Consider the following 24,813-nt stretch of genomic DNA (forward strand, 5'->3'; position numbering starts at 1 on the left):
TTTGTTAATCTCTTCGTAACATTCCTAGCCTACCATTTTCCATGGCTAAAAACATGAAGCCAAGACAGAAGTTTACCCATTGCCACACAGGAGCCAAGTATACCTTTCCAGTTTTCAGTATCATTCTTAGACATTATACCATACGGGATGGTCTACAGTTTGTGAGACTCTGAATTTGCTATAAAGATGGCTACACACATTTATATAGTCTGCAACAATGTCTACAAGAGAGTAAGAGAGTTGTGTGTGACAAGTGTGTGACCAAGAAAAAAAAAGTTTATCAAAGAAAAGTTTCAAAGTTCACCTTAGGAGTTCATTTACAGTCACTGTGCTGCCTTAACTGACAGTGTGACTCCCACACAAAAACACTCCCTTCTGGAAAACTATTGTTTAGTAGTGCATTTTGATTATGCTACAGGATGGGCAGGCCTGGGGAAATATGGAAAGCCATCGTTGGGTTGGGAACACTCAGGGAGCACCACTCAAACCTAGGAGGAGCCCTGCTGCAAGCTGGAACCTCAGTCATTCTCTGGCTTTACTGTTTGTGTCCTCTTAAGTAGCTGAAGTCAGAGGTGGAATCCAGAGAGGTCCAGATGCTGAGGCCAGATGTTATATGTGAGAGGGCAGGATAAGCGGGGGAGGTGATTCCCTGAGAGCACCTAATAACTAGAGGTTGACATTAAATTACTTTTCACCACAGGAATAGGAAGTTTAAAAAAGGACAGGAGTCAGGCCAGTGCTAAATGCTCCTGATCTACCTCAGGCTATTTACTGCTCCTATGAGACTGCCTGTCAGTGATACCACAAGGGAAGATATGTGGTCTCCTACAGTACTGCCTGACTGCTCTTGAAAACATGATAGACTGTTCCAACAGCCCAAAGGAGTCATTACAGAAACCCTGGATGGGGTCTTTTTTTATTTCCCCCTAATAAAATAAGCCCATCAGCACCAAGTTTCCTGAATTCATGGAATCATGTACCGAAGCAGCATATTCCTTGTCCAATATTAAAGCTGGATTAGGAAGAGTGCCTTTGAAAGGCAGCCCCTGGCGGCCTGGAATAGTTGTACACACTTTGAGTCTCAGCACTCAGGAGGCAGAAGCAAGCAGGTCTTTCTGAGTTCAAAGCCAGTCTGGTCTACATCGTGAGTTCAAGAAGAGCCACAGGTACACAGTGAGAGCCTGTCTCACAAACAAAAAAGAAAAGGAATACAGCCTCCGTTTCTTTGATGACCCAGAACATATTTTTCACTCTGCCTTCTGTGCTCGCCAGACTGACTCTTAACTAGTGAAATCACTGGAATTCTGTTGCAAATGAGTGTCCAACCCCGCCTTGGAAAGAAAGGCTCTTCTGGTGTGAGAGGTTTAGTGCAAACCCCTCCCCAAAAGGGGGTGTCTGGTCCCAAGCTTCCTTCTGCTCCCAGTGCCTCATTTACTACTTGACTCACATTTTTTATGACTGGTATCCATTCCTAGGAAATCCTGCTGACCACTGCACCAGGCAGGATGCTTTCTCAGTCAGCCCCACTTTAAGTGAACTGTTTGAGGTGGCACTAACCCTAAATTGGTCCTACTAAAAAAGGTAAGGCAAGAGCTCTGCAGACTCGGGATGTGAGGAAAAGAGTTTATGGCTCTCATGTGGATTCTCTGATGTTTAATTCAGCAGAAACTCTGAATTTTTGCTTTACACCCATTACATTCAAAGGCTTCTCTCCAGTGTGAATCCTCTGATGGCGAACAAGAGCTGAGCTATACCTAAAGGCTTTCCCACACTCGCTACATTCATAGGGATTCTCCCCTGTGTGGATTCTCTGATGCTGAATAAGGCCGGAACTGTAGGTAAACTTCCCTCCACATTCCATACATTCATAGGGCTTCTCTCCAGTGTGAATTCTCTGGTGCTGATAGAGGTGTGAGCTCTGGCTGAAGGCTTTCCCACACTCATTACATTCGTAGGGTTTTTCTCCAGTGTGGATTCTCTGATGATGAATAAGGGTGGAACTCCTACTGAAGGCTTTCCCACATTCGTTGCAAGCGTAGGGCTTCTCACCAGTGTGGATCCTCTGGTGGTGAGTAAGAGTGGAGCTCCAGCTAAACGTTTTCCCACATTCGTTACACTCGTAAGGTTTCTCCCCAGTGTGAATTCTCTGATGTAGGATGAGAGCAGAGCTACAACTGAAGGTCTTCCCACAATCTCTACATTCATAGGGCTTCTCTCCAGTGTGGATTCTCTGGTGCTGAATAAGATGTGCGCTCTGGCTGAAGGCTTTTCCACACTCACTACATTCATATGGTTTTTCTCCAGTGTGAATTCTCTGATGTTGAATAAGGTCTGAAGTTCGATTAAAACTCTTGCTACATTCATCACATTTATGGGGTCTGTCTCCCATGGGAAGTCTTTGATGTGAGATAAGTTTGGAACTCACAGTGAAGCTGTTTCCAAACTCACTGCACTTCTCATTTCTTTCTCCAGTATGGGTGAGCTTTTCCTCAGCTCGCACTTGGCGGAACTCTTGTATTTTCCTATTCAGTCTTCCAGCAGAGGAATTCCCTAGCTGCCTCTGCAGACTGACTTGTTCATAGGCTTCATCAAACTTAAGACCCTGAGAAACATCCTTCTGGAACTGCCGCAATATCATCTCACGTGACCCCATACCTTCAGAGATCACCGGGTCGTTCCCAGTTCTGGAATCACCATCTAGCACAATTAAAAAATGCACTTGTCATATGTTATTTGTGAGAAAATGAATACAAGTCAGAGGACGGATAATCATGTGTCTGACATTTACAGTGTTCAAAGTACATGCCCCTGTGCTGGCCTGAAGAGAGGCCTTTCAACTTGTATATATAACTCAAGCAAAGTTAAGACAAACAGGCTAAAGAACAGAAGGGAGAAGACAAAGTCGGCAAGAAAAGATGTGAACGCAGAAGTCAAGGACATGCTGGGGTGGGAGGAGACAGCCTGCTTTGTTGGGAACAAAAATTAGGTAAGAGGAGCTAAAGAGTTGGCTCAAAGGTTTAGAGTACTTGTTGCCCTTGCAGAGGACCCAGGTTTGAGTCCCAGCACCAAAACAACACATTTCTACAAGGGGTACATAAGCTCCTAAACAAAAGAGTAGGTTCTTGGAGTAATCGAACAGAAAAAAGAGGAACAGAGAGCTCTAGGATGTTCACTTATACATGGAGCACCATCTTACATGTTAAAAATCCCAACATACTAATCCTTTAGAAATCCATTTGTGACGTTAAGTCATGAAAGCACAGGCCTAAAGCACCAGGTTTGGTGTTAATAGGATGGGGGCTCAGCCAAATGTAGTGGTTCACACCTATAACCCCAGCACTAGAGTGGCTTATGTAGAAGGATTACACAATTTAAGGCTATCCTGGGCTACTTAATAAGTTCCAGGCCAGCCTAGGGTGAAGTGGAAAACCCTGTCTTAAATAAATGAATACATACAAACATGCATTCATAGACATAAATAACAAAAACCACCAAAGCTCAAGCTTTGTCATTCACCAGCTCTATCACCATGTAAAAGTATCTAAGTTCATTGTTTATTTGCTTGTTTGAGGCAGGGTCTCATGTAGCCCAGGGTGGTCTCAAAGCCATTATGTAGTGGTCAGATAACAGTTAGTCTGCCTGCCTCTACTTCTCAAGTGCTGAGATTACAAGTTTATGCTACCATGCCCAGCTGGCTTCTGATCTTTTTTTGTTTGCTTTTTTCCACATGAGTGTTTTGCCTGCATGTATGTATGTGTATCATATGCATGCTTGGTATCTGCAGAGGCCAGAAGAGGGCATCGGATTCCCAAGAAACTACAGATGGTTGTGAGCTGTCATGTGGTTGCAGGGAATCAAACACAAGACTCTCTGGAAGATCAGCTAGTGCTCTTAGCTACTGAGCCATCTCACCAGGCCTGCTTTTGCATGTTTTGACCTTATGTTCCACACCTATAAAGTGAGAATAATACTACCCACTCAATTATGGAGTTACTGTGAGTATTAAATGCAAGGTATCTGTGAAACCTCCTAATACACTACAAATTCTCCCATAAATGTGAGTTACTCTTACCATTATAAGTTTTCTTATTTAAATTTATTTTAATGTGTATGATTCTTTGTCTGCTTGTGTGTATGTGTGTGTTTATTGCCCTTGGAATTTGAGGCTTCAGATCCCCTGAAATGGAGTTACAATCTTAAGCCTCCATGTGGGTAAGAGAAACTGAACTTGGGTTTTAGTGCTACTTCTCTGTCAGCATCAGAGTTTTCTAAGACTACACGGTCACTAGCCAGCCCTGAAGGCAAGAGCTAGCATGCTCTGTTGAGAAGTACATGCCTTACCCAGTGAGAACACATTCCCGTAGTTCTCCAGCATCACATCCCTGTAGAGGTCCCTCTGCGCAGGCTCCAAACGTTTCCACTCCTTCCAGATGAAGTACACAGCTACATCCTCAAATGTCACCAACTCCTGAAACAGTCACATGGCCAGGCAATTTCAGGGCAAGGGTTGGGACTGTAAGACCAAACAGCAGCCAGTTGGGCTGAGAAATATACCCTTGGGATGGGGGCAGAGGTGGAGCAGTGCCAGCATGAACATCTTAACAGGGTGCACACAGCACAGAAGGTGTAGTGATGAGCGTGACTCCCTTCCAGGAGTCTGAATGGAAGCAATTATTTCATTAACATTCCTTATCTGGAGAAGGGCATCACAGCACAGGTGTGGGGGTCAGAGGACCATCTGAGATAGTCAGTTCTCGCTAACGTGGATCCTGGGGATTGAACACCATTCACAGGATGGCAGCAGACACCTTTATCCACTGAAGCATCTCACTGGCTGCAGATCTGTGGTCTTGGTGGACAGAATTAGAATTTGGGGTACTGACTGAGACATCAAAAGGAAAAGAATGAAGGGAACCAAGGCTTACCTGAGACTTGGCCTTTAGAAGTGCAGCAGCCAACATCTCGTCCCCCAGACTGTCCTTGTCAGGAAAGGAGGGGACTTTTGAAGAAGAAAGAGCTGAAGGACAATACCAGGGCCAGAAATCAATCTACCTGCTTTCTGACCCATGGTCACATGTCACAAAAACAACAAACCACCCAGTCTCTACTTTCATGAACTTCATATTCTTTTTTTTTTTTTTTTTTTTTTTAATTCTTGGTTGGTCTAGGGAATAAACCCACAGTTTTATGCATGCTAAGCAAGTGTTCTAGCACTGAGCGCCATTAACAGCGCCTCTGACTACTCATGCCCTTTCTTCAAGCTGGACCAGGGACGTTATGATCTCATTTCCCTTCCACTACTGCAAAGTCGTTAGGAGATACTTAGGAGACAAAAGTGAGCAGCTTCCCTCAAGCTCTGACAGAAAACAACACCCACGCCTCTTTTTTCCACCTGCAGATTAAATCTTTATACAATAGAAATGTCTCCTAGCTCTGAACTTGACGGCATACTTTTCCTCATCAGCCATAAGTTTGGTGTTTTGTCTCTTAGGGTCTATCCCACTACATATAACCAGATCTGACCAAGAGCTTTTTCCTAGGAAGCATGAGAACAGACATCATGGCTGAAACCCAAGGCTGTAGCTCAGGGCTAAGTGCTTACCTAGCATACTATGGCCCTAATAAGTCATATCTCATAAAACTCTAATATTTGGAGGACTTTTTCTCTGTGTGGGAGGAGGTGGCAATGTCTGTGTGAGTCTGGATGCAAGCACACCCTGTGGAGGTCAGAGGTCCCTGCCTTCTACCTTGTTTGAGACAGGGTATCTTTGTTATTTCTCTGCTATGTATGCCGTGCTGGCTGGCCTTCGTACTTCTGAGACTCCTGTCTGTAGCTCCCATCTCCCCAAAGGAATGCTGAGATTACAGTCTTACTATACGTCTGGCTTCAGTGTAGGTTCTGGGGATTCAAACTTATGTCCTCATGCTTCTGCGGCAAGAGCTCCTACCCAGTGAGCCACCTCTCCAACCCACAACCCTGTAATGTTTATAAAAACAATGTGAAAATGTAATAAAACACAGCATTATTTATATTTACTATATAATGATATAAAACATTTCAAAAAGAGAGTTCAGAGCAGGTCACATGACCCAATGAATAAAGGTGCAGGCCACCAGGCCTGATGGCCTGAGTTACAACCCACATGGTGGAAAGAGAGAAGCAACTCCACAGGTTGCCCTCTGACCTCTGGGGGCACTGTGGCACAGGTCCATACGTGTAGCACATAAAGTAAGTTTGATTTTTAAAAAGTTCAATAAAAGTTTATTTTAGTTGGGGTGTGGCATCACATGACTTTAATCCCAGCAACCTCAGGACAGAAGTAGGTGGGTCTCTGGGAGTTCCAGAATAGCCTGGTCTACAGCTATAGGAAGCCCTAGAGTATAAGCTAGCCAAGGCTAGACAGCAAATTCTTTCTCAAAAAAAGAAAAAAAGAGTAACAAAGAAAAGGTGTGGAGGTAGAAGAATGAGTAGGCACAGTGATGCGCATCAGTTTAAGGCCAACACCCCAGACACAAGTCAAGAACATGGGAAATTCAAGGCCAGCCTGGGCTACACAGTAAGACTCTGTCTCAAAAATCAAACAAGCAAACCCAGAGTGCTGCCCACACCTTTAATCCTAGCACTCGGGATACACAGCAGGCAGATCTCTGACATTCAGATCATCCTAGTGTACACAGCAAGTCTCTGGCTAGCCATGACAACAAAGTGAGACCCTGTCTCAAAGGAAAACAAAACACAAACAAGTAAAGAGTGCAAAGAGATGAAGATGGCCCTACCCCAACCCCATGCCTTACCTCTCTCTAACAGAGGACGGGGTTCCTGAGATGCATGCTCAGCCTGGGTTTCCATGGGCAGGGAAAATGCTCTGGGCACTGGTCTACTAGCTGTAGACTCAGCAGGAAGAGGATTTTAAAGGACTGCAGAAGCAATAGATCAAAACAGATTTTTTAAAAATGCCTCCTGATTTCAGTACCCAGGCATAGTGAGGAAAAACACGTGACTGCTCTTTTAGATCCCCGTGAATAGCCGCACTTCCTCCTGCAGTGAGATCATACAAGAAGCCCCATGTCCACATGTTGCTCCACCCACCCAACATTTTAAGTGAAGTGTTAACAATGAGGTGGTTATCACTATAGAATGAAATGACTGACCCTGAGCTCAGCATGGTGTCTCACGCCTATAATTCCAACCACTAGGGAGGTGGGGACAGGAGGATCAAGAGTTCAAGGCCAACCTGTGCTGTAAGAAACCTTACCTAGACACTGGAGGAATGGCTCAGCAGCTCAACATACTCTGTGCCCTTCCTGAAGACCCAGGTTCAATTCCCAGCACCTACATTGCAACTTACAACATCTGGAACTTCAGTTTCTGGGGAACCAGTGCCCTCTTCTGGCCTTCACAGGGATCAGACACATGCATGGTGCAGAGTCACGAATGCAGGCTAAACACCCACCACACATAAAATAAAAATGAATCCCAAAAAGAAATCCTATCTTAAAAAACAATTTAAAAACCCAGCCCCAGTTTTGCTTCCTCCAGCTCTCCCTGAAACCCCACCTCACACAGCGCAAGGGGGCCAGAGTGATGATCAGCAGCTCAGAGCACTGGCTGCCCTTCCCGGGGACCCCGGGTCTGACGCTCATCGCTCACAACTTTCTGCAACTCCAGTCCCAGGGGATCTGTTGCCCGTTTTCATACACACAAAATTAAAACAAACAAACAAACAAACAAAAAACAAATAGGACAACGGAGACAACCTCATCTCAAAAAGGATGAAATCAACAAAATCACCTCCTTTTGAAGGTCAACCAGCCAGACTGTTACAGAGGCACTTGTCTCAAAAAGAAAAAAAAAACAATCGAAAACAACAACCAACGGTTAATCAAAGGGACATGACTCAGTGGTTTAGAGCACTGGCTGTACTTCCAGAGGAACAAAGTTCAATTCCCAGCAACCGCATGGCACCTCTTCTGGTCTCTCGGGTGCCAGGCACAGCATGCAAGTGGGGGAACAGACATACACGAAGGCAAGTCACTTATACATTTAAAATGAAAAGTAAAAACTCAAAAAAGTAGACCATTAAAATATTTTGCTGGGTAGCAGAGGCAGGCAGTGAGTTAGAGGCTAGCCTGGTCTACAGAGAGAGAGTCTACAGGACAGCCAGGGCTATCAAGAGAAACTGTCTTGAAATGACAAAAGATGATCCAACCGCTTGGCATAGGTGGCACAAGCCTGAAATTCTATCATCTGAGGCAGCATTAGGAGTGCCAACCTTGTCTCTACCTCAAAGAAACATGCATGTATGCACACAACTTAAAAGCTGGGCATGGCAGGCAGAGAAAAAGATAGACCTGAGTTCAAAGTTAGCCTAGTCTACATAGCGAGTTCAAGGACAGCCAGGGTTATGTAGTGAGATTTGTCTCATAAACAATAAACAACAGAGTAAAGCTGTATGTCTGCCACCCAGGCATGGCCAGGCCTTTCCCTTGCCCTGTCACTAACCCTGCTCTTCTCAGCTGCTCCTGGGGACCAAGAAGGACCACCTGACTGAGCACAGGTCAAGAGAGGCTTTGCCTCCTGGACCCTTTCCCGTTTTTTTGGAGACTAAGGTAGCAATGACTGGAAACATAGCACCTTTTGTTCAGATCTGCGGTTTTTGTCTGTTTGTTTTGGTCTTTCTTTATTGGGTAGGAATCAGGGTCTAGCCCAGACTAGCCTGGGATTCAATAAATAGTACAGGTTGGCCTCAAATTCATACTCACACCCCTGCTTCATGCTGGGACTATAGATGTGAACCAGCAAATTTGGCCAGTTCCTGGAAATTCACATTAGCTCAGTGTTTCTCAAACGTGTAGGTCATGATCCCATTGGAAGTTGAATGACCCTTTCATAAGGGGTTACCTAAGACCATTAGAAAACACAGGTATTTACAGTACGGTTCATATCAGTAGCAAAAAAAACACAGTTATGAAGAAGCGACAAAAAAAAAAAAACAATTTTATGCTTGGGGGGTCAGCACATGAGAAGCTGCATTAAAGAGTCATAGCATGAGGAAGGTTGAGAAACACTGCTTTAGGCACTACCGGTGCTGCATGACTAAGGGGTCAAAATGGGAAAGCCAGGTTTAGTTTATTTCTAATATAGATTCTTAGGAGGTATGGAGGGGGGAAAGGAACATGCTCGGACTACCAGCGAAGACCATCACAGTCTTTTCACTACACCCTAGAGAGCTGAAGTGGACTGAAGGTTCTCTGTGTCCATCTAGGTTCTCGGTGTCTTGGCCAGCTACTGCACTGGACATACTCAGTCACTTCTGCAGGAAGCCTGCTTCAGCTTGTCCATGAAAGGGAATCAGACGGTAAACTAAAAACCTATCCATATCAATAGGACATGAGATCTTGGTGAGATTCCCGAGGACCCGAGTTCGCACCTCCTCCCAAGCCCTAGCTGTTACTGCGACACAGAACTACTGTCACTCTCTGGTTCTCCGATCCAATTAAGGAAAAACTTCGTTCTCCTGCCCCAGCACAGAAATCGGTGTACTGAGAGTACCAAGTTAGGGCGGCAGTCTGTCCTCGACTGTTTTATAAAGAGAGGGACACCTCTGTGACGACGCTGGGAATTTTAAACACTGGGGCTGGGGACGGTGGGAGACACAAAAGCAGACCCGAAGTCCCAATACGCGACACGAGGGACCACGCTGCGTGCGTGCTGCTGGGGTTGCGGAGCTGGACAGCGACTGCAGGAGGAAGGTGGGCCCAGAACCCCCGCGGGCCGCGGACGTGTGAACACCAACCCCCTTCCCCGGCGACCACAACTTCCACCTCACCGCGAGTCCGGGAGATGGCCCCACTCACCCTGGGGACAGGGACGTAAGACTTAGGGGGCCGGACACCAAACAGGTCCTGTCGGACCCTGTCACAGACCCACACAACCGAGAACAGAACAAAGAACGGAAATTGCCCCTCCCCATACCGTTTCCGGGTCGTCCTTTCTCACCACCCACTGCAACACCCGAAAGGCAAATGCCCACCTGCTCTCTCTAGGAAAATGGGAGGTCTTCATCTCTCGATGGTTCTCTGACTCAAAGAAGATTGCTGTGCTGGGAAAACAAGCGCCCAGACTACGCCACCTGCTGGCCAGGTTGGGAAGAGACGACGCTTAGGTTGAAGAAGCTGGAGGTTCAGAAAATAAGAAACGTGAAGAATCCGTTAGTATAAATATACACCATAGGCCGAGCATGGTGGTGCACGCCTTTGATCTCAGCACTGGGAAAGTAGAGTCAGGTGGATGTCTGTGAGTTTGAGGCCAGCCTAGTCTACAATACAAAACAAACAAAAGTGCACTACGGGCAGTCAGCTTTAAAAAGATTTATTTTAATACACTTAATATTTATTTTAAAACAACATTTTTAATAGTAAATATTCGAATGGATGTTTTTCATGCTTGGATATCTATATACATACCTGATTCAGATGTAAGTCAGATGAAGCCAGCACATCTTCTGGAACTGGAGTTATGGTAATGACTATATGAGTGGTAGGAACTGAACCCAAGTCCTCTGGTAGAGCAGCCAGTACTCTGCTGTGCCATCTCTCCAGCCCTGAGCTTTGCTTTTAGATTGCTTGACCAGCCTGGCTGAAGCCCTGGGTCCACATCCCCAGCAGTGCACAAACCAGATTATATGATACTTGATTCTTAGCACTTGGGAGGTGGTGGCAAGGAGATCAGTTCAAGTTCATTCTTAGGTACACACTGAGTTCAAAGCCAGCCTGGGCTACATGAGATGCCTCACACGAATGACTCTGCACTCATAAGCCTGGCATGGAGGTGCACCTATAATTCCAGCACTTTGGAGCCTGAAACAGAAGGATAGTCAAAAGTTTGAGGCCAGTCTCGATTGCAGACTAAAACTCAGTCTCAGAATTAACAATAATAATTAACTACCTTATTAACAAACACATATTTAAAATGAGCTTCCTATAATATAATTAATATAAATAGATAAATATCAATATAAAGCATATATAAATATAACTAAATATACTATAATACAAACGAGGGCTGGAGAGATGGCTCAGCGGTTAAGAGCACTGACTGCTCTTCCAGAGATCCTGAGTTCAAATCCCAGCAACCACATGGTGGCTCACAACCGTCTGTAATGAGAACTGATGTCCTCTTCCATTGTGTCTGAAGACAGCCACAGTGTACTTACAATAAATAAATATAAAAATGGTGATAAATAGCACCTGTTCTTGTTCCAGGACTGGAGCTCACTTCCCAGCTGTCTGTAGGCTCACAATCACCTACGACTCTACCTCCAAGGGAAGGAGGGAAAGTTTGGCTCTTTAGCTAATGTGGGCCCATCATATAGATGCACCACCTGTAACCGCTGATTGCTTGGGGCTTGTTTGGTGCTTTGCCTTAGGGGAAGTGAGAATTGCAGACTCACTGGATGATGTATGATGTTTTTTGTTTGTTTATTTTTGACTAGTCCTGAGCCCAAGCCTAACATTTTCAAGTAAAATCTTTTAATTAGTCAGCTAATTCAGTGGACAAGGAAGGTATCACTCTGAAACTCTGGCTAGCCTGGAACTCATAAAGGTCCCTCTGCTTCTGCCTCTCCAATGCTGGACTTAAGGGTGTGTGCTATCATGCCTGGCTCTCAAGCAAACATTTTGTTCGACATAAAATGCACTTCTTGTGGGGCTGGAGAGATGGCTCAGGGGATGGAAGGCTTTGTTACTGATGTATGCTCAATCATATCTCTCACTTAATGGGAATAAGAGCTAATTCATTCTAAGTCTATTTGAGTGATCATGGCTCAGAAATGCAGATTTAGGTTTCCCCAAATTCCATGTCCTCACATGGAAGCAGTTTCATGTAATGTATTAGTTTTACAGATCAATAAAAGTTGCACATTGTGGCAAGTTAAAAATGCATTGATGGTACATCAAGGAGAGAGGGCTACAGAAAGCTGGAACAAACTTTTCTACAGGCCCTCGGATACTGTCTGATGACGTTCTCAGTTTTTGGGTGGAAGCTAGAAGAAGTCTTAATAGATTCTAAATCTACAGGTTTAGATTTTAAATAGATGTAAGCATCACAGGCTATTCTGACACAGAAGTGGGAAAAGAATGGCTGTTTAGGGGGCCATCTGGGTAATCAGACTCTGGACCAGCAACATTCCAAACTGTCCACATTGTTGGGGTTCCAATCAGTCAATCAAAGTCTGCAGATACATCTTCAAAGTCTGGCAGCCAATAAACAGCTGACAGCTTCCATTGTAACCAATTCCTGCAAGTGTCCTTTGACCTGTGCTGTGGCATGCATACTGTGTGTGTGTGCTCACACACACACACACACACACTCTCTCTCAAAATAGAGTAAGAAACAAAAGTGTTCTCTTATACATTATTACTGCTTGTTTTTCTTTTTTAAAATATTATCTATTTAATGTATATGAGTACACTGTCATTGTCTTCAGACACACCAGAAGAAGGCACCAGAAATGGTTGTGAGCCACCATGTGGTTGCTGGGAATTGAACTCAGGACCTCTCGAAGAGCAGTCAGTGCTCTTAACCACTGAGCCAGCCCTACTGTCTGTTTTTCAAGACAGGTCTCTCTGTGTACCCCCGGCTGTCCTGGCATTTGGTTTGTAGACCAGGCTGGCCTCAAACTCTGAGATCTGCCTGTCTCTGCATCCTGAGTGCAAGGATTAAAAGTGTGTACCACCACTGCCTGAACTTTTTATACATTATTAAAATCTGATAAAGCAATCATTCCAAGACAGATGAAGGGGACCCAGCTCTCCTTGAGCTCTAGACTGGCGCAGAGCGTTTTAAACGTCTTGTTAAATTGCTGTTAGCATTATGATGATGTTTTCTTTGTTTTGTTCTATAGTATAAAAACTCTCAATGTTTATTTTCCTGTAAGTAACCAAAGACGTTGGGAATAAGGCAATTTGACTCCCTAATTATCATCCTTTGTATCCATCCCTCTCATTGTCCAGGCCGCCTCAAGGAAAAGGACTCTCCATCTCAAAGTTAGCCAGACTACCCTCAGATCAGCACCAGCAGTCTGGGAACAGAAGCCTTGAGACAGCTGTGTAAAGATCGAAGTTGATTGTCCAAACTTCTGAAGACATAGCTTCTTCCCCTGTGTGAACCTGGAAGCATTTCCACCTAGACAGGACCGGGAGCCCTTCCCCTAGTGGAAGGACTAAAGTGAATCAGTGCAAGGCTACGATTGGCCCAAAGCACATATTTCAGTGATTATGATTGGTTAAAAAAAAAAAAAAAGGCCGTTACTGGCCCCAAATGAATGACGGATGACTGACTGTAGGCCAAATACTTTCTTGGCTATTTATTGATCCAAGTAGAAAACATAATTTTCTTAATCACTGTTTTATTGCCGTAAAGACACCATGACCCAGGTAACTCATCGAGCTCCCCTCCTGCCCCACCTCTTTTGAGACAGAGTTTCTTTGTGTAGCCTCGGGTGTGATGGAACTCACTCTTTAGACAGACTGGCCATGAACTCAAGAGATCTGCCTGCTTCTGCCTCCCGAGTACTGGGATTAAAGGCATGGGCCACAAGCCCTCCCAAGTAGCAATCGCTAAATTGTGTAGAGTCAGGTTGTCTTGCAACTGAAGAAGCATCCGCTGGGGAGGTGGCTCGGGATAAAATGCTTGCCTTGTATGTGTTAGGACCTGAGGTTAGATCCTCAGTACACCGTTTTAAAAGCTAGGCATGCTGGGCATGCCGCATGCACACTTAATCCCAGCCTTGTGAGTTTGAAGTCAGCCTAGACGAATAGCAAGTTCCCAGTCAGCGGGGTAACCCAGTAAGACCCTATCTCAGCAAACAAGTGACCAAGTCCCTATAGATTATATGCAACATGAACATTTTTATATCCTGAATAAATTGCATTCCCCGTTCTCTTTACAGCTTTTCCTCTTTTTGATGGCAATTTTATCTGCGTCTAGTATTGACAGGGTATCCACTTAAACCCTGGAAACTAACAGCCCTACTTGGGAGGTAAAGGCAAGAAGATCAAAGTTCAAAGCCATCCTCAGTTACACAATCCAGAACTCATGGCCAGGCTGGTTTACCTGAGAACCAGTAGCAGTAGCAATACGGACACAACATACCGAGAACCTTGGACTACCAAGTACTGGCAGACGCCCCTCCCATTGGCAGCACCAAGTACATACTGAGCATGCGCCTCTCGCCGACGGAAGCCGGGAAGGAAAGGGGCGGGCCGTGGCTGGCGGGCGCGGGGAAAATGGCGGCGGCTGCTGCAGCGGCGGCGAACGGGAGCGGAGGCAGCAGCGGCATGGAGGTGGATGCAGCAGGTAACGGGGTGCGCGGAGCGACTTCTGGAGTCGCCTTTGTGGAGTGTCTTGAGTACTTCTTAAACTTGGGGGAAGCGACATGTCTCTCAGGATACTTGAGGGCTGGGATGGACGGCCCGGCTCTGCTGGTCCTCTGCTCCCATGTCTAGGGGGAGAACGTGTGGGCCCGAGCTCTCACCCGCTATGTTTTTCTTTCACCTTTAACAGTCCCCAGCGTGATGGCCTCTGGAGTGACTGGGAGTGTTTCCGTCGCTCTTCATCCCCTTGTCATCCTCAACATCTCAGACCATTGGATTCGCATGCGCTCCCAGGAGGGGCGGCCTATGCAGGGTGAGTGTTGTGTGTAATCTCAAAATCTCCTCTTGGAGATCTCCTCCAATCACTTTTCCCTTCTTCCCCTTTCTTCCAAATTACGGTTTCCCCCGTTATTGATTCACACTGACTTCAGAGTCTCGGGAATGGTTTTCGATGCCTGAAACCTCACCTAATTTCCTTGCGCTTCTGCTTCTCTCCCCTTAGTGATTGGGGCTCTGATCGGGAAGCAGGAGGGGCGAAATATCGAAGTGATGAACTCCTTTGAGCTGCTGTCCCACACCGTGGAAGAGAAGATTATCATTGACAAAGAATATTATTACACCAAGGAAGAGCAGTGTGAGAGGGGAATAGAAGTGGGCGGGAAGGAGAAGTGGGAAGGTTTTTGTTTTTGTCTTAAAGAAGAAAAGGCCTGGGGGTGTAGGGCAGTGGAACAGAGTGTTTGCCCTAACATGCAGGAAGCCCAGAGTTCAGTCCTCAATACCATATAAACCAGGAGATAGAGGCAGGTGGGTCTGAAGTTCAAGGTTTTCGTCAGCAAGTAAAGGATGAGAGAATAGAAAGGTGTAGTTATGCTAAACTGACTCAAAATTTGAGGAGGGAGGGAAGAGCCAGTAAGGAAACACACCAGGTCCATTGAACTAAGGAAAAGAAGTTTAAAGAAATATTTACTCTGGCCCCTTCTTCTTCAGTTAAACAGGTTTTCAAGGAGCTGGAGTTTCTGGGTTGGTATACCACAGGGGGGCCACCTGATCCCTCAGACATCCACGTGCATAAGCAGGTATAAAAGCTCAAATGCATTCATGTTGGGGAAGACAACAGAAGGTTAGGGGAAGAAGAGATGCTATTTCTGGGCTTTGCCTTACCTCCTAGGTTTGCGAGATAATTGAGAGTCCTCTCTTTCTGAAGTTGAACCCTATGACTAAGCACACAGATGTGAGTATTGCTGACCTTCCTTCCCCTTAGTCTTGATCGTCTGCCACTGTGCCTCTGCTCTGATTTACTCTGTGACATCATGTGTATTAGAGAACACTTAAGTTGAATCTCCACGCTGCTGTTTAGGCCCATCAGCTGTGTGACGTCATCTCTTCAGTGGTGTTTCCATATGTAATGTGGGTAAAACTTACTTCAGTAGGCTTTGGGGGAGGTTAGAGAGAGAAAACATGAGCCAGGTGTGGTGACAACAGTTGTAATCAATCTTAGCACTCAGGAGATTGAGGCAGGAGGATTGTGAGTTCAAGGTCAGCCTGGCAAGCAAGTTCAAGTACATTTGCTTTTAGTAAGAGCTGTTCTCTTGTCTCCGTCTGTGTTTTTACAGCTTCCTGTCAGCGTTTTTGAGTCAGTCATCGATATAATCAATGGAGAGGTAATACTAAGCCTGCAGCCTTCAAATCCTGCTTTTAGCCTGTTTCCTGCATGATTTGCACATGTGCATAGGCCAACCCTGGGTGCCCATCCTAGCTATCTACCTTGAGACAGAATCTCTTGTTTGCCAGGCTGGTTGGCCTGTGAGCTTCTGGGAATTCTGTCTCCACTTCCCATGTTCCTGTCCTTCTGGGGTTACAGACACATATCACCACATCTTCCTTAATGTGGCTTCTGAGGCTCTAAAATCAGACCCTCAGACTTGTGCTCTGCCTACTGAGCCATCCTACACAAGAGCCCTTTAATCTGCAGGCCACAATGCTGTTTGCTGAGCTCACTTACACTTTGGCCACCGAGGAAGCTGAACGTATCGGTGTAGACCACGTGGCCCGGATGACAGCGACAGGCAGTGGGGAGAACTCCACTGGTAAGGGAGGTGAATTCATTCTTTGGGGGTATGAGTTGGGTGTGGCCATATGCTGCCTTTCATTTGTCCTATTCTCCCCACCCCCCAGTGGCTGAACACCTGATAGCTCAGCACAGTGCCATCAAGATGCTGCACAGCCGCGTGAAGCTCATTTTAGAGTATGTCAAGGCCTCTGAAGCAGGTAGGAGAGGTCTCTCTCACTTTTAGCCATGTGTCCTCCCCTCCTGGAGAAGTGACAGCATCCACATCAGTGCAGCCTCATTGTGCCCTTAGGAGAGGTTCCCTTCAACCATGAGATCCTGCGGGAGGCCTATGCCCTGTGCCACTGTCTTCCAGTTCTCAGCACTGACAAGTTCAAGACAGACTTTTATGATGTGAGTGTTAACACCCTTGATGGGGAGGTGAAACTTAGTGTCACTGGCTAATATGAGGGACCCCTGGGGAACTGCTTCTTTCTGTTCCCTCCCAGCAATGCAATGACGTGGGGCTTATGGCCTACCTCGGCACCATCACCAAAACGTGCAACACAATGAACCAGTTTGTGAACAAGTTCAACGTCCTCTACGACCGACAAGGCATCGGCAGGCGGATGCGGGGACTATTTTTCTGATGAGGGTTCTGGAAGGGCTGATGTATGGGGCTCAGATAACCGTGCCATGGGACTGAGCACCGCATTCCCCTCAGAAACTCATAAATAAAAGAGCAGCCCCTTAGCAGCCCTTTTTAATGACTGGAGATGACAGAATGTGGTAGGACTGCCTGCTGTTCTGTGCTCAACTCCATAGAAATGAGTAATGACTGCTGTCCCAAGCTAATTTCACTGTATTTCTCATATAGGGAGTACATTTTGTATCCCAAGGTACCAAGGGGGGTGATCTCACTCTTAGACCAACTTTCTATGTCCTTCACCTCCCATGACTACCTCTAGATTGGGAGTCTTGTTAGAAATGTCCATAATGGAAACATCTCAAGAAACCAGGACTTGTCCCACCCTAGAAAGGCTCAATACTACAGACTAGGGGAGGAAAGGACGAGAACATGGTCTTTGTTATATTAACAAGCAAGGCAGTCAAAACACTTTATTGGCAGAATGAAAGTGCAGCATGGAAAAATGGGATTTTTTCTTACGGGGGCATCCAGCACACCCTCTTGGGGTAGATAGGCATTAGGGCTTAAAGTGTGGCTATCAGACGAAGGTGATCCGTGTCCGAGAAGTATTGACCTGCCAGACATTTAGCTCCTCGTATTCATCCAGAGCTGCCTGGAACTGGGCTGGTGTAAAGCCTCGTGATATGCAGCGCTGTTCAGCCTCAGAAAAGCGGACACTCCGCACCCCTGATGCCAATTCACGGATGGTGGCAAATATCACATCTGCTGGCCTCTGGGTCCTGAAAGACAAAGATGGAAATGATTAAGGTGTAAGGCTACAAGACAGTAGCAATCAGCACCAGAGTCCCGAGGTCAAATATTAAGTCAAGCGGCCCAATTTCACTCTTCATTAAGATACTCACCTGGCTGTTTGTCCCTTTTCACCTAAAAGGGAATCCTTTGACATCTCCATCAACCTTATGGCTTCATTTACATCTTCTTTCTCCACAATGTCTACCATTCGAAGACGGGCCTAAGGGGAAGGCATGAAAAAGATGGGGATAGGAAGGGAGGAGGGAGATGAAGTCAAGAATCTTTGCTCCAGCTTTAAGCCTGGGCAAGCCACATTTGCCTACTCATAGAACAAAAATGGGGACTCCTTCCTGCCCCCCCACATCTGCAGTGTTGGGCCGGCACTGTCAGACCGAGACAAGTGCAATGCCCAGGGCAGCGTCCAGCAATTGCCCAAGTCTCCGCCTCTCAACACTGGCCAGTCCCGGTGGGTGTTGCTCAGCTGTCCTGTGAGGGAGACCGGACCCTTCTGAACTCCACTAGGCTCCCCATCATGACAAAGGGAGCCTGGGGTGCTCAGCCAGGGCCACTGTCAGAGGTTGTGTCCTGGGGGCTCGGGAAGTGCTAGCTCAGCAGTAGGTCAGGTAATTACACTACCTGCACGAACAGCACTTTGGAGCCCCCATGACTAAGGTTCAATAGGGGAGGACAGAATGGAGATTTCTAAGATCATATCTAGGACATCAGGAATTCAAGTCCTTCCACCCCTCATGGATTCAAGCAGCAAGCAGCCTTTCCCTCTGTTGGTGTTGCACGTGCCCTGCTGGAGCAGCAAGTACCCACAGTGCGGTAGCACAGAGAGGACCACTATCTGCACTGTCAGCACTTTAGTCCCAGCAGGGCTGGTGGGAGGGAAGGAGGCAGCTTGAGGGTCATTAGGTGAGGTTGCAGGAAGGGGTCAGCCTTCCAGCTGACAGGACCCAGCACTCACCAGAGCAGTGGAGAGTCGGAGAATGGCCAGCAGGGTCCGGGCAGAAGTATAGGTGGCATCCTTACTGGCCCGGGCCTCTCGCCTCATCTCCACATATGCTGCAGTGATGTAGTCAGCCAGAGATTCAGGCACTGTGGGCTGCCTCTCGTGGCACATGGCTATGTACCGTCTGTGGGAAACAAGGCTCATGGGAAAGACATGCAGGCTTCATAGGAGATTCTCCACTTAATAGGGCTGCCAGTACACTTCAAGTAACTTTCAACTTTTAAAAACAAGACAAGTGCACCTGCATTGGGAAGATTTAACTTAACCCCTCTGAACTTGTCACACAAGGGGACAGACTTCAGAGACCCAGTGAGCATCAATTTAGAAACCTGCAGATTAGGGAGGTGCCTTGTCATCTGTGTGGACATGGCCAAAAAGCTATACATGCTTAGGACAGGATGGTGAGGAAGGTTCTTCTATAGGAGTTTTTGGAGACGTCTCCAAAAGATCTTTGAGACCTTCCTGTCTCAGGTACCACAGTAGCTGCTCTGTCACCCCAAACCAGAAAGAGTTTCTGACGTTCCCTTGCTTTTCGTGGCTAAAACGAGACCTAGGCTCACTATTCTTAAGCTCAGCTACTTTGAAGTAAACAGTGTCCTCTCAATGCCGCACACAAATAGTCCTCTGACACATACCCATCCCCACCCCTCCTACCTCATAAGTTTCATGTCCAAAGGTTCAAATTGGGCAGGGGGCTGCCGGCTGTGCTGGTGGACATAGGTGATGTGCTGGGCCAACCTGGACAGAAGACAGGCAATATTCTTTAGAGCTGTAACACCTGAGATTCCTACTCAGTATCCCTTTTTAGCCCCATCTTTTCTCTAAAACATGGCAGACAGGCCTCCCAGGAAACCCTCAACATCTCAGCTCCAATGTTCTACCTCTCCATGAACTACAGACAAGGAATGGTGTTTAATGGATCTGTATGTACAGACACGTTGAATGGCTTTCTGATTTTACCTCCCTTTCCCAAAGTCCCTAAAATGGGCTGCCTCTATGGGTGTTATTTATGTATTCACCGGAGGTCATTGTCTCTGTCAGGCCGGTCTTGAATCAGCCAGAGGAGGTCGAATCGGGAAAGCAGAGCAGCCGGAAGCTGTATGTTCTGCTCCAAACTGCGGCGGGGGTTATACCGTCCGTAGGCAGGGTTGGCAGCAGCCAGGATAGAGCATCGAGCATTGAGTGTGGTGAGAATTCCTGCCTTGGCAATGGAGATGGTCTGCTGCTCCATAACCTCATGGATGGCTGTGCGGTCAGCTTCGGCCATCTTGTCAAACTCATCAATGCAGCACACGCCCTGGTCAGCCAGCACCAGAGCGCCACCCTCTAAGGTCAATTCCCCACTCACAGAGTCTCTCAACACAGCTGCTGTGAGCCCTACACCGGAGGAGCCCCGGCCTGTTGTGTACTGACCTGCAAAGAGAAACAGCAAACTGTTAAAGGAACTGCTTTCCCCAGGCTTCCAAAGGCCTTAGTACTTAATCACACAACAAACCCCATTCCTGCCCATACTCACTTCGGGGTGCCAGACGGTCAATGTAAGACAGGAGCTGAGATTTGGCCACACCAGGATCTCCCATAAGGCAGATGTGGATGTTTCCTGGCAAATATGAAGGAAGCCTGAGTGACATCCTCAACCCAAGTTTAACACCAACATGGAAGAGCACGAGACTGGTTCCCTTCCCAAAGTCCACGCTATTTCTAAGACAGACAACTACTAAAGCCAAATCATCAACCCCAGTTGTCATTTACAGACTCATGGGATACTTTTTCACCCTCCCAAACAGTTCTGCCTTCCTAAGTCTCTTGTCCTTACCTCTTATCTTCATGCCTTGAGGAGACTGGTCCACACCACCCACGAGGAGCAGCAACAGCGCCTTCTTCACATCTTCATGACCATAGATCTCCGGAGCAATAGAAGCAGCCAGCTTTTCATAGAAATCCTCCTCTACAAAATATTAAGCCATAGCATTTTCTTCAGGACAAAAGCTAGGACGGAACTCAGCTAGCACCGTGAGCTGGTGGCCCATCACCTGCAATCTGCTTCAGCTCCTCTGGGCTCAGCTCTCCGACCGAAAACACATCATCCTCACTCTTTGTCATCCTCACAATCCGGTGGGCTTCCAGGTAAGTTTCTGAGAGTAAACCCTGGGCAGAAGAATGCCAGGATACAGATGCATTACCTTTCAATTCCCACCACTAGAGTCCCCAAGAATTTAACCAAAAGTTCCAGCTCGGTGAACTTTTTAAATTTCCTTAGGGTGTTGAAGGAGTGGGTGGATGAGGTGGAAAGACAGCCATTCCCTCACCTGTGCCATCTGTTGGAACCCTGTGCGCAGGACTGGCAGGAAGATGCCAGTGACACTGACATGGTCACCAGGCTGGGCAATCCTTGTGTTCTCTCCTTCCAGAACGACCGTGATGCTACGAGGGATGTTCCCCACAGGAACTTGGTCACTCTACAAGATTTGGCATGGGAGTGAGGTGGGGGGTAACACAGAAGACAGGAGATAAGGAGAAAAGGCAGAGACCCGACCCAACTGACCCATCACCCTGGAAGATGCCCATTTTATGGTAACTCAGCCAGCCCAACCTAGAAGATTTCAGGAAGCTTAATTCTTATCCTCCTCCTAACACAACCAGAAAACACATCAATTAAATCACTTCCTGACTTTATGATTAAGAGCAAATATAAAAAAATTCTAGGTAAACCACTTCCCCAATCTTTCTTGCTATTTCATAACCAGCCACAGGACTTATAACCTCCAAACTTACATGTTCTTGAATCTTCATTTCCTGGAATTTAATAAATTTGGACCCACGAGTCTGTAGGTACAGACGCCCCCCTGAGCGGTTGGTTTGGCACTCCTGGCTGGGGCACATGATCAGAGGCATGAAGGTGGGAGACTGGATCTAGAAACAAGAATGGAAACAGGAAATCAAATCTTATAATAACCATAGGAATCATTTCTGTTGTGTGTCAAGACATTTTGGAAGTATAAGAACTTCTTGAAATATTCCAAGTCAAAACAACCAGAGATCAAATCGCTATCAAAGAATTAAAAAATGAATACCAAAACAACTTTTGCAATAGCCCGGGAGAAAACAATAGATTGTAATCAGTGGACCAAATTATTAAGGACAGGGAATACAGGCTTATTTTCCTTTTCCCTATTGTTTACATACCGGCTGGTAGGTCTCTGCCCCACACTGATCACAAGTGTATGTGGCCACCACCATCCTGGGCTTGACTTCAGACACACGAGTGACAATCCCACGCACAGTTAACAACTTCCCCACAGAATCAGCCCGTACTTCCCGGATCACTCGAGGTTTGCTGCTACTTGGGCCTTGGAAATACAACTCACTATAAGAGAAAGAAACATTTGTCAACAAGGGCCTGGAGAACAAATCCCTCCCTCTCTCAGTGTACGCTCATGTGTACTTACAATCTACGTATGAGCTCAGAAGGATACTGGTTTTGAGGGTTCCGGACTGCCCCAGGGTCTCTGCTTCGCTGCTCCATCATCAGCCGGTGTTCAATGTAAACATCCAGGACATCCTTATTCACCACCTAAGAAGAGGGACAGTGAGGAGGGGCAGGACAGAAAAAGTAGAGGCCCCTAGGCAGAAGAGTTCAGAAGCCAGCCACCTACCTCCTTCTCCTTGTACTCAGGCAGAAGCTCCTGCACAACGTCAGCGAACAGCCTTGAGTAGCGCTTGGCATTCTCGCAAATTGAGTCGACCAATTCAGGGTCATCTTCAGCTACATCATCTAGGTCCACAAACAATGCCACTTGTTCCCGATGAGCCAAATGAACCTGAGATAAGAGAGTTACACTTTGTGGTCAGTTTCACCTCACCCATGAAAGCTCTTCTAAGTAAGTCACTGGCCTACCTCCAAAGGGGAAAGAACAGAATACAATCCAGAATGGTTATAGGTGTTTATAATCCCAGCACTTAAAAGTTTTGGAAGACAAAACAAACAAACAAAAAAACCTGAGGACCTCAAAGCCAACCTCAGCTATGTAACTATACAGGGTCTTCTTGATGCTGGTCTGTGCCACACAAAGACTATCCCTAAAATCCAAGATCTAGGCATGGATGAGATGGCGCAGCAAGTTAAGACAATTACCATTTAGGATCGAGTTTGCTCTCCAGAACACATGTGGTGGAGAACAGACTCCCAAATTGTCCTTTCTATCGCCACACATGCTATAGCACGCACATACGAAGACAAACACAATAAACAGAAAACAGCTAATAAAACCCAAAAGCTAAAGCAAACAAACAACCCCCCCAAACTTTGTATAAAAACAATCAAAATCAAGTCATTCACAGATAGCCACACTTGCTATAACAAGGTAGGGCACCTGATACAAGTTCTTACATGCTACTCCACTCCACTCCCCATAACCCATCCTGAGACTTACCAACTGGGTCCCATACTTGAACTGTTTCTTTCCAAGCTCATCTTCAGAGTAAAACTCTTGCAGGAACTTCTTAACTTTTTCTACAAATATAAAAGCAAAAAATCTTTGTGGATAGTGAGGTGTAAAGACCAAGCCTGGAGTTCAACCCCTGGGGCCCACCCACAGGTTGGAAAAGAACAGAGTCCGGCGGGTGTCTAGCACCCTCATTTAAGCTGTGCTCACACATACAGTAATTTTTAAGCAAGAATTTTAAAAAACAATCACTCCTTTTAGATTCTATATTTCAAACTCTTAACGGAAACCTAAGAAACTCACTTTGACTTAAGTGAACATTAAGGGACCTATGAAGTAGTTAAAATCTACCAAGTTCTCCCCAAAGTAGGCAGTGCTCCTTTTCACAAGTCTGTTCTTACCTAGGAAAGACTAGGTGCCTGGGCAGCTACAAGAGTCTACCCAACCTTATCCCCAAGAAATCCCACTCTCTCCCTTAGTTAGAAATCTTGAGTTTCTTCAATGCTTAACAATCGACTTAAGACCCTAAACTCTCCCTCTACCAGTACAACTCTTTTTTTCTTCGGCTCCCGCCAGGACGTCCGCCACTAGGCCGCCTCTGCACCCCACGCCCCGCTCCCGCCACTGCTTCCGCTCTTAGTAAACAAAGAAGCACATGGGCCCGGGTTCCAGCCGCCTCACAGCCCAGGATTCCTCCGCCCGAGGCTGGTGACCGTGCGGGGATTGGCCAGAACGCCAAAGGGCCACTCGGGTCCACCACACTGCCACCTCTCGCCTCTGGGTGTCCAGCCTCCCAATTCCAGGCACGCCCCTACCTACAGCAGCTCTCTCCGGTGCCACCGCGCGGAAGGACACTGTTTACACACGACAGTCCCTCCGATCGGGTAGCGCCACTTCCGCCCGCCTCTACTTCCGCTTGGAGGGCGGCCGAAAACAACCAATCACAGTGCGTAGCGGTCTGGCAAGCCCCGCCTCTGGACTCCGGCGCGTCCCGGGTGGACGCGGGAATTTGCCAGCGTCCCAAGGCGCAGCGGCTGGCCCAGTGACCCAGTCCCCCAGGCCGTGTATTGGAAGATTCCATGTTACCCTGTCTGTCCCTAGGGCGCCCCTCCACTTTGTGGCCTCCACTGGATTCTCCCCATAACACAACCACATCACCTTTTCCAAGGAGTATTGCTTCTTCCATCCTTGATGCCCACTGCTTATCCCAGGCGCAGTAAGCCTGTCCCCAGGGTCACAGATCCCGGCTCCTCCCAAGGGTCCAGCTCCCCTCAACAGGTATTGTTTGAGAAGTTTCCCTCCGAGGACGCCATTCCCAGCCCTATAAAGCATCACCTTTCTCGATCGCGTAGTCCTTAAGCGCCATCGCTGCCGGTGACGGTGCAGCAGGACTTGAAGTGCTTAGAAGTCTCACTCTGGGGAAAGCAGAAAACGAGCGCGCGGCGGGACGTAGCCCTCCAACCGAAATTGGCGCGAAACGTCGTCACCC

General features: G+C 46.9%; 3 protein-coding genes across 4 annotated transcripts; 1 reads left to right on the top strand and 2 right to left on the bottom strand.

The window, feature by feature from the left end:
* Positions 1–1,401: 1,401 nt before the first annotated feature.
* On the bottom strand, positions 1,402–6,937 carry ZNF3 (zinc finger protein 3). Its single transcript, XM_080941473.1, has 4 exons — positions 6,796–6,937; positions 4,926–5,017; positions 4,342–4,468; positions 1,402–2,697 (listed from the first exon to the last, which is right to left on the bottom strand). The coding sequence occupies exons 1-4, from the start codon at positions 6,848–6,850 to the stop codon at positions 1,634–1,636; spliced, it is 1,338 nt and encodes a 445-aa protein (XP_080797599.1). The 5' UTR covers positions 6,851–6,937; the 3' UTR covers positions 1,402–1,633.
* Positions 6,938–14,223: 7,286 nt separating this feature from the next.
* COPS6 (COP9 signalosome subunit 6) lies at positions 14,224–17,179 on the top strand (the record flags this gene model as incomplete). The annotated part of the gene is made up of 10 exons (XM_080941464.1): positions 14,224–14,359; positions 14,567–14,689; positions 14,879–15,010; positions 15,364–15,452; positions 15,545–15,607; positions 15,990–16,037; positions 16,349–16,463; positions 16,552–16,644; positions 16,737–16,837; positions 16,933–17,179. The coding sequence occupies 10 exons, from the start codon at positions 14,224–14,226 to the stop codon at positions 17,071–17,073; spliced, it is 1,041 nt and encodes a 346-aa protein (XP_080797590.1). The 3' UTR covers positions 17,074–17,179.
* A 374-nt stretch (positions 17,180–17,553) lies between these two features.
* On the bottom strand, positions 17,554–24,772 carry MCM7 (minichromosome maintenance complex component 7). 2 transcript variants are annotated; one of them, XM_080940530.1, is made up of 15 exons: positions 24,660–24,772; positions 23,313–23,392; positions 22,536–22,700; positions 22,329–22,453; positions 22,066–22,246; positions 21,655–21,792; positions 21,189–21,338; positions 20,913–21,027; positions 20,696–20,827; positions 20,396–20,479; positions 19,899–20,292; positions 19,534–19,617; positions 18,835–19,003; positions 17,975–18,084; positions 17,554–17,851 (listed from the first exon to the last, which is right to left on the bottom strand). In XM_080940530.1, exons 1-15 carry the CDS (start codon positions 24,688–24,690, stop codon positions 17,650–17,652), a joined length of 2,160 nt encoding a protein of 719 aa, XP_080796656.1. In that variant the 5' UTR covers positions 24,691–24,772; the 3' UTR covers positions 17,554–17,649. The 2 variants fall into 2 exon arrangements, with proteins under 2 accessions (XP_080796656.1, XP_080796657.1); XM_080940531.1 differs by lacking the exon at positions 24,660–24,772 and adding an exon at positions 24,140–24,160.
* Positions 24,773–24,813: the final 41 nt, after the last annotated feature.

This window comes from Micromys minutus, assembly GCF_963924665.1.
Source record: "Micromys minutus genome assembly, chromosome: 29".
Lineage (NCBI taxonomy): Eukaryota > Metazoa > Chordata > Mammalia > Rodentia > Muridae > Micromys > Micromys minutus.